The 9663-nt window shown below is 50.9% G+C and overlaps 1 protein-coding gene across 1 annotated transcript in view; it reads right to left on the bottom strand.

The window, feature by feature from the left end:
- The window catches only part of LOC130115489 (cGMP-dependent 3',5'-cyclic phosphodiesterase), a 256094-nt gene extending 250364 nt beyond the window's left edge, over positions 1–5730 (bottom strand). Inside the window, exon 1 of the mRNA XM_056283167.1 lies at positions 5607–5730. Within this exon, the coding sequence (XP_056139142.1) occupies positions 5607–5665 (59 nt within the window). The 5' untranslated portion in view covers positions 5666–5730. The remainder of the gene's footprint in view (positions 1–5606) is intronic.
- Positions 5731–9663: the final 3933 nt, after the last annotated feature.

The following is a 9663-nucleotide window of genomic DNA, read 5'->3' as shown; positions in this document are numbered from 1 at the left end:
CATGCAGCCCTGCTTAGCAGGTGCTCTTATCCAAAGAGACTTACAGGGGCATCAGCCACTAGCTAGCACCTTAATCTGCATGTCATGCTGCAGGCATCTCACAGCACCGAGCAGTCGTCACATCATGGCCATGAGTGTGTGTCATGATGAGCCAGTCTGCAGTGCTGATGAAACGCATGAGTTCATCCCACCATTTCTGGGCCAGGGGAGAGATAAGCGTGGGCCAAGAGCTCGGGCTTTCTGAACGGCGTAAAGTCAGGAGCCGCCCAGGTGTAGGAGGGAGAAGGTGAGCAGGAGGAGCGAACATATTAACGTGTTCGCAGGTCATTTGCTGCAATTCCTTGAAACGCCCAGAAAGCCAACAAAGCAGGGGTTTGGACTTTATGCGGGCAGTAACTGACATTTGCACATCTTGGCAGACTGAAAATCAGCTACGGATCATCGTTCAGGATCCTTTGCAGGAGTAGGATTGCGCTACCTCGGCGAACAAGGGGAAGTGCATTGTAATAGTGTCGTGAAGAGGTGACCGGGGCCTGCAGCAGGAGCTGCTCAGCATGCCCTAATAGGGACGGTCACAGCTTTCAGGTGAGCACAGTGCCAGGAATGGGACAAAGCCATAATGTGGTCAGGAAATGAGAGCCAGTTGTCAGTCATCATTTGGATGTTTCTGGTGGATGTGGAGGGCATGGCTGCTGATGTACTCAACACAACAGATATGGCCCTGAAGACGGAGAAGTTTGACAGGGATGAGCAGAAGCTCAGTTTTGAACAAGCTGAGCTGACAGTGCATACGTTAGCAAGGCAAGCATCAAACCAAACAACGTCATCTGGTGGAAAAGAAAGAAGAAGAAGAGGAAGAAGAAAGCCACAGTTGTTCAGTTACAATGAAATGTGTTCTCTGCATTTAACCCATCCTATTGTATAGGAGCAGTGGGCAGCTGCAGCGCCCGGGGACCAACTCACCAACTCCGGCTCTTTCCATTGCCTTGCTCAGGGGCACAGACAGGAGTATTAACCCTAACATGCGTGTCTTTATGATGGTGGGAGGGAACCGGAGCACCCGGAGGAGACCCACGCAGACACGGGGAGAACATGCAATGGGCGGAGAAACCCTGTGTCGAGTTGACTGGACCAACTGAGGTTGTATGGAGTGGAAAAAGGGATGGGCCGAGTTTTTCGGCATGCTTATTTTAACCCGTTTGGGGGGCGGACCCCTTACCCCTCCATGATACGTGGTCTGACCTCCTTGTCAGGTACATTTGGATCGGTTTTAGTGTTGCGCTGACAGCGCCCCTTAACGTCAGTGTCAACAGTAGAACCCGTTTGTTCATTGTGTCAAATGCAGCAGACGGGGGCAAAGAAGGGGCGAAGTGGAGCGCTCCAGCAGCAGCAGAGCAGTTTCTCAGACCCATCCCAAACCCAGACTGCTTTGGGGAGAGTAATCCTCCTACATTCGCCCCGCTGGTGTGGACCACTAGCAAAACCTCCTCATTAAGGTATTACAGGGTGGTGAGCCTATTCAACCCTTTAACAGGTCTGAGCCACGCCACTTTGTATATGTGTGTGTGTGTGTGTGTGTGTGCTAGCTAAATTGTATGTTCATGTATTGAATCTAATTAAACAACTGGCAAGTGAAGCCATATTTCTTTACTGTGGGTTAGCCGCTCCAGTGTATTGATCTACGCACCATTAGTATGTGTCAGACTCGTTGCTACGGCCAAAATCATATTGAGTAAAATGTGTCTGTTTTTTTTGTTGTTTTTTTTTCGGGCAAATTTTTTATTTCTACTTTTTCCCCTTATCCCACCCGATTAACCCAATGGCACATGGCCGGAACTCTTGTCGAATAACTCCCCCGGCTCACGTTTCCACAGGAAGGAGATAGTCGTAACACCAGCTTCCTTCAAACTCGTGTCGGCTGCTCTCGCTATTTTACACGCTGGAGCCTCGCATGGATTGCGTCACCTTCAGGCCGCGAAGTAGGCGTAGGGAGAATTCTTTCAGTTGCTTGGCTGCAGGCGCCCGGGTGGGCCAGAGGGGTCGCTGGAGAACGACGAGTCCCCGAACACTACACCGATCTACACCCACTGTCCCTCGGGTAAGGGTGGCCTAATGAAGGCCTTATAGCCCAATTTATACTCCAAATGTCTCCCGGCAGACAAAAAAGTGTCTCGCATTTATGCTTGTCGCAATGACTGTCTCCTGGTATCTATGGAAACGGTTCGCGTCACGCGCTGTGTTGTAAACAGTAGCGAGTGTTCTTTTTTTATGAACGATCGCGTGTAATGTAAACAACGCTCTCAAGCAAATCCATGGCAACGCCCGAACGCCTCGTCCCTTCAATCCAACTATCCAATCACAGCTAAGCGACATAATGTGCGCGAGTCTGCGACATAAGAAAATGTGTCGTGTACTGTACACGACGGCCCTGGGAGACACGAAAAGTGTCTCTCATGACGCCAAAATTGTCGAGAGACATCTGTCTGCTAGCCGACGTTTGGAGTATAAGTTGGACTTTGCCCCGCGGTCGCTCTGGCCGTGATCGGGTACGGCGAGCCTGGGATACGAACCTGCCAGCCACGTGATGAGTTCAATTGCCAGGCCGGCGGTTTAGTCCGCTCGGCCACCAGTTTATTTGTTTTTTTTAACTTGTCTAATATTCTGCTGCATTTTCTGATCTGGATTACCCCCCACAGAACAGGAGGCCCGGGTTGACAACGGCCACCACTGGTGCTGCGCCGATGGAAAGTAGTGTAACGTGCATGGATAAGAAGACACGCTGGCCGCTGGCTGGCGGGTCTGACCCTTTAGTCGAGCGGTTAGCGATGCCTCCTGCGGTGCGGGCGATACGGGTTCGCTTCCCGGCCGCGGCAGTTCCTGTGGTTGCGTTGTCCCCCGAATTCGCTACAGTATAAATCCGCCGTGGCGACCCCTGAGAAACAGGGAATAAGCTGGGAAAAAGGAGCAAACAGCTCCGCGACACCGACTAACGAGTTCCCACAGAATACTTCCTCTGGATATCGAACAGGAGCGAAAACAAAGTTTTCATTCGGCTCCTTAACAGTCCACATTTCACCCCGTCTCGGTGGCAGGCGTGCAGCACAGTGACTGAATGATTTATTCACGTACCCTCTGACAGCCTGGTTGCTTGAACATTTTTAATTGTGTGTCTGGATGTGTGTACCTACGTGTTCGCTCAACAGTGCGTGAAAATAACGTGTGTGCTCTCGGGCAAGACAGGCAAGCGTTTGCTCGTGCGCGTGCAATTTAGGCCGAGCTGGGTAGCGCGCGAGTGCGTATGTCGGAATAGGAGGTAGCGTTGGGTCGTTTCATGAGTGGCAGCCTGATATTCCTAGCAAATACACAAATGACCTACACGTGCCTGTACACGCGCGCACACACGTGTTGGCGTGCTCGACTCTTTCCTTCTTGTTTTTCTGTTTTCTTTCCCCCCCTCATCTCTGTTGCGCTTGTCTCTATGTCTTTCTCTCTGAATATTTTAGTATTGATGAGCCCATTAGGGATGATAACATAGTGCAACCTCAGCATCCTCGCCAAACACACACACACACACACACACACACACACACACACACACACACACACACACACACACACACACACACACACACACACACACACACACGCTCGCTCATCAGGAGATTCGGGTTACACATCTCTGCTGCTGTGTGCTTATATGTGTGGAGGGGAGGAGGGAGGAGGGAGTGAGAAAGCATGAGATAAACAGAGGAAGAAAGAGAGAGAGTTGCAGAGGGGATGCAGGATCTGACTTGCTGGCATGAATCCAACGAAATCAAATATTTATCATATTGAAGTCTGTTAACTTTTTTTTTTTTTTTTGGTTTTCACAAAAGCTGCTTATCAAACCCCGACACACGTGCACACATGCAGAAGTGTAGGTGCACACTGCCCATCGTGGGCGGAAAGCCTGTCTGTTAATAAAAAGCTGCAAGATGATGCTGACAGATTAAGTGTGACCTGAAAGTGCACAGAATAAGATCATATCCTACTAAAAGTATGTTTACCTTTCACCACTCCCTCTCTCTCTCTATCTCTCTCTCTCACACACACACACACACACACAGACACACACACACAAGCAGAGGAAGAGGAGGCAATACACTAGGACACAGCTGGAAGCATTGCAGTCATCAAAAACCTGTATTTTCTGGTACACTGGTGACCATGTGTGCCCTTCACTAAATAAAGCAAGGCTCAACACAACAACCCACCCATCAGCTGTCTGTGAGATACACATGTCTGCGATACTGGAACAAGTATCACTTCAACAAATCTCTCCCCCCTCCCTCCCCCCCTCCCCCCCCCCCTCCCCCCCTCCCCCCCCCCCTCTCTCTAAGCTTAAATCCTGGAGGCTGCACCGTCACACCAGTAGTAACAATAACGATAACAACTACAGTAACACCACGGCAGCAGCAATGCCGTCCATACCAGCAGCCAGTAAGAATGACGACTGTTCTGTTCTTTCATCACAAAATGTAGCACCTCCAAATTATGAGACACCGCCGTCGTCAATGATAATTAGCCTTGTGGTTTTATCGTAGTCTGGAGCTAAATAAATAAAAAGGTATATTCTCAGAAGACCGCTCTTGGTAAGTTAAATGTCTATACAGTCTTATTCAAGGTCAGTTCGGGATATTAAAACAAACATGGATTTCTCCCGGCAGAGGGGGGGGGGTGATGAGGGGTGAAGAGGGGTGATGAGGGGTGATGATGAGGGGTGAAGAGGGGTGAAGAGGGGTGATGAGGGGTGAAGAGGGATGATGAGGGGTGAAGAGGGGTGATGAGGGGTGATGATGAGGGGTGAAGAGGGGTGATGAGGGGTGAAGAGGGGTGAAGAGGGGTGATGATGAGGGGTGAAGAGGGGTGAAGAGGGGTGAAGAGGGGTGATGATGAGGGGTGAAGAGGGGTGATGAGGGGTGAAGAGGGGGTGAAGAGGGGTGAAGGAGGGGCAGTTTTTCACCGTGTGGTCAGCTGCTGATCCTATAGAGGAAGTGGCCCTGTGTGCGTGGTGCTGGTTGGCGGGCTAGTGTGGTGACGTTATCATCTATCAACAGCACCCGGCAGCTGTGAGCTACATGTGCTACCCATCACAGGCGTCTCAGGGACACAGCAAAATTGTCACGGATTCCTCTGATCATGTCCGGAGAGGACTAGAAATCAGACAGATGACAAAAAAATATGTTTCGCACATTAAAAACATGCGCAAGCAATAGCAGCAACACATGCCTTCAGTCTGATCACATTCAACAGGGCAAAAGAAAAGAAAAGAAAAGAAAAGAAAAGAAAAGAAAAGAAAAGAAAATCGGTGCCGGCCGACCAACTTTACATGAACATCCGAGCTGTTCTGTCGAGCCGACACGAGAGGGTCACCCAGGTTTACACCTGTCCGCCATCCAGCCGTCCAATCACAGGCGACTACACCACACTGTTTGGCTCCGTCGGGCGCCATGTGCCTCAGCCTGTCAATCAACCACATCAGAGCGAGGCGCTCCCTCTCACACAAGGAAGCGCACACGAACCGTACAAGCGCGACTACGGCCAACACACACACACACTCTACTTACATCTCGGTGGACGGCGGTTGGCTACGACAGAGGAGCGCGTGTCCGCACGCTTGCCCCATCGCGCATCCTGCCTCGCGCCTCCCGGAAAAGCCGAAGAGCCGAGCTCAGGGGAGCTTGGCGCGCGTTGACAAGCCAGTAATGGAAAGGAGAGAGAGAGAGAGAGAGAGAGAGAGAGAGAGAGAGAGAGAGAGAGAGAGAGAGAGAGAGGGGACGGGGAGGAGGACGGACGGATGGATGGGTGTGTATGTGCTCCTCTTCTCTAGTCTGCTCTCTCTCTCTCTCTCTCTCTCTCTCTCTCTCTCTCTCTCTCTCTCTCTCTCTCTCTCTCCCCCCCCCCCCTGTCGAGCGCAGACACCGTGCGGGGATTGGTCGGGACTGGGTAACCGATACCGCGATCGAGCGACGATAACAAACCGGACGGGAGCGCCGGGCCCCGCGGCGTGCAGGCAGGGGGGCTGTTCAGCCGCTCATTTCGGATTTCGTCTTGGAGACGTCGCCCCCGCTCCGCGAGGCACAGATCCTATCGGCTGACGCGGACGGGGCTCCACCGTGGACTAAATATGCCAAAGGTTCAGCCTGCCCTCCAGTGTTTACATCACGGGACACCAGTCTCAAGGTCCACGAGCGAGCTCTGCCTTATATGGGTCCAATAAAGGCTGCAAAGCCAAAAGCAACAGACAGGACAGAGCATGGCACTGTGTGGCGAGGGTCTCTCCCCAACTCGCTTTACCGCAAAGAAGTTAAAACACACAGGGCGATGGTGATTAAAACGTGACAGGAGAGTTACCGGAAATGACATGTTGCGCTCCGCCAGCAGCCCACACTGCGATACAGCAGCAGCGGCGGCAGCGGCGGTACACACGTGGCTTGATCACAGCTATACTAGAGGGGCGTTCTCGAGGGCTGCGTGCACACCGAGGCAATAAACCTGTTCATTAGCAAATATGCGGCATACGATTCCAGCAGCTAATCGTCTCAAGAAACTCCACAGGGAGATGTCCTCCTGGCCAGCAGCCTCTCACGCTGCTCATTAGCCGGGCTATTGATGTGTCTGCTACACACCTGACATATCGGCTTTGCTGCGCTTGCGTGGATCCTGCCCCGACCACCTAGCCTCTCCCAAAAACTACGCCCAGAAGGCTCTTGCCCTCCCTCCGAAGGCCATCTGACAACCGCACAGCAACCTAACTGCACAGCATTGCAGAGCAAAGCGGTGTTACGACTGGCGTGGGTTTTTTTCGTACCCGTTTTCCGGGAACTCTGCCTCTGATTGGCTAGTACTCGTTGCCTCCGTTGATTAGGTTAGGGATAGGGTTAGCCAATCAGAGATCGAGTAGGGGCGGGTCTTCCCGGAATCCAGGCGAACGCTCTCTCAACGAGTACTAGCCAATCAGAGGCAGAGTTCCCGGAAAACGGGTACGAAAAAAATCACCCTTACGATTGTCAGTCATGAGGCGCCACAACAGAGGGGCTGCCGAGCACATTAGCTGTCAACTGGTGCAGCGAACACGACGACACCACAGTGGTGTTATATTGTCAAGATATCTTAAACACCGTCGACAAACGTGCTACTAAGGGCCGGCAGAAACCTGACTGTTATCATACACCTACACTTTGGCCAATCAACTCATCACAAATGCCCCGGTGGTTCACACCAAGCCTGTGATAAATCACGGTGTGACAGCAAGCATCCATTTCCCAGAGTGGACAAGCCATACATGAGCAAAGCCATACCCCTTCACACACACATAACATCAAAACGGGTCACCAGTTGCCTTACTTTGCTACGAGTGCCACACGAGCTTTCAACACATTCACCATCCAGCTGAGCCAATTAGATGTTTTGGAGGGGAGGAACTAGTAAAAGACCGGATCTGTTTCCTAGACTACAACATAGCATGTAAAAACAGTGCTGCGTGCCTCAAGAGACGAGGTGTCCTCAGGTATGGGTGCCGTAATGTAGGTGGTCCAAAACTAAAGGGTGCCAGAGCCTGTTTTGGCAGGAGCAAATTAAGCAGGGCACATGACATTTACTGCATACAAATGTGTTAGCTAACCTAACGCATTGGCTCTGGTTTGGCCCCGGGGCCCAGAATGGTCTCAAACATGAACGGGGGCGTTCCTTCAAGTGCAAAACCAACGCAGGGAGCTCCCAGGACTTCTTCTGGGTTTCCATGCGAAAAACCCTGCTCATGTAGAAACTCTGAATGTGTAGATATAAGAAGAAGAAGAAGAAGAAGAATACCTTTTATTTGTATAGCACCTTTCATACATAAAATGCAGCTCAATGTGCTTTACATTATAAACAAGGGAAACAGTAAAACTCAACAATACAGATGAAATAAGTTAAAGGCAATAAAACACAGACCTAGGCAAAAAACATAAAACCAGGGAAGAAACAAAACCACAGTACAAGATAAAAAAAAAAGAACAAGAGTAAAAGTGAAGTGGAATTAATTAAAAGCAAGAGCATAAAATGGGTCTTGAGGTGACTCTTGAGACTGGTTATGGATGCTGCCTCTCTTATTTGTTGGGGGAGTCTGTCTTCCCAGCCGTCGGTGCATCAAAACCAAATGCTGCTTCCCCATACTTGTCGCAGTTCATTCCGGGGACGGTGAGCAGGCCACAACACCAGAGGACCCGAGAGAGCGGCTCACAGCACCATCAGATATGCAGTCGACAGGTATGAGGGTGCGAAACCATGTAGAGCTTTAAACACAAGGATAAGAATTTCCAAACCAGTCCTCACTGCTACAGGAAGCCAGTGCAAAGATGCTAAACCTGGGGTCATGTGAGCTCTCATCCTGGTTTGTGATCTCTCACAAGCACCAGAGAGGACTAAAGACAGACAGATAGATAGAGCAGGGGAGGAGAGAGGGAGAGAGAGAGAGAGAACAACAAAGTGACCAATTTGGAAGGGGAGACTCGGCTTAGCATGACAGCTTAAGGGTGGGAAGGGTGAGAGTCGGTTGAAAAGCTGCAGGGAAAATTGGAAGGCGGAGACCATGAGAGCAGAGGAAGAGAGAGAGAGAGAGAGAGGGAAGAGTGATGGCGTCAGGGGTAAAGAGGATCGGACTGGGGAAAGAAAAACAGAGGCAAGTGTGAGCAACAGGATCGTCGGGGACAAAGAGGCGGCCGCTGGGGGGCTGAAGAGGAGCGAGGAAGAGGAGTGAGGGAGAGGAGGGGCAGCGGATGAAGGGTAGAACTAGCGAGCGATGAGAGAATTTGTGAGAGAAGAGCAAAGACATGTGGACAGAGAGGAGGAGAGTGGCGAGGAGGAGGAGGAGGAGGCTTGACGCGGAGGCTAGCACGCACGGCAGCCAGCCTTGTAATTACTATGTGATGTGTGTTTGTGTCACATCTGTTGTGTGGCTTTACAGAGCTACTATAGTACTCAGCTGTGTCTTAATGTGTGTATGTGCGTGTCATTTGTGCCCTGGAGGACTCCGGTGCCTGGGGCCAAGACTCAAATCAGACAACACTGGCACAAACAGACAGTCCGGTGGGACCGGGGTCAAGGATACAGCAGACGCTAACCAGCTGCAGACAGCATCTCCATTAATGAGGCTTGTAACTTCCATTCATGTTAAACACTTGGACCCGGAACCAAAAGGTCACGCTCACTGGGGTATGCGGCCTACAGCCCGGGCCATGCAACACCAGCGTTACACACTCACGCATCATACTCCTCACTTGGTTTAGCTGCATTTCCTGAAATTACGTGTTGTGTTTAAAGGTCACACTGACTAATGCGCCGGGGGGGGGGGGCTTGGTCGGCTTTGTATGTGCAGTTCTGGGTGTTTTCACATAAAGACTTGAACGTAAATTGACTCTAGCTTTGATTTAGCGAGAACGTCTTCATTCACCAATTCACCGGTGGGTTTTTTCTTCTTCTCTCGTTTTATTTGTGTTAGTTAAGTCGAGATGATCGAATCAGTTCGGTCTGGTGCAAAACACACGTGTAATTCAACTACATACACACGCTGTCAATAAAGCCAACCATTTTGTGTACTGTGCTGTACATTGTAAGTGCACCGGTACGCTCTGCCACGTCCGT

This window comes from Lampris incognitus, chromosome 7 (genome assembly GCF_029633865.1).
Source record: "Lampris incognitus isolate fLamInc1 chromosome 7, fLamInc1.hap2, whole genome shotgun sequence".
NCBI lineage: Eukaryota > Metazoa > Chordata > Actinopteri > Lampriformes > Lampridae > Lampris > Lampris incognitus.
Note: the sequence above shows the minus strand (reverse complement) of the source record. Positions and strands in the feature narration are given on the sequence as shown.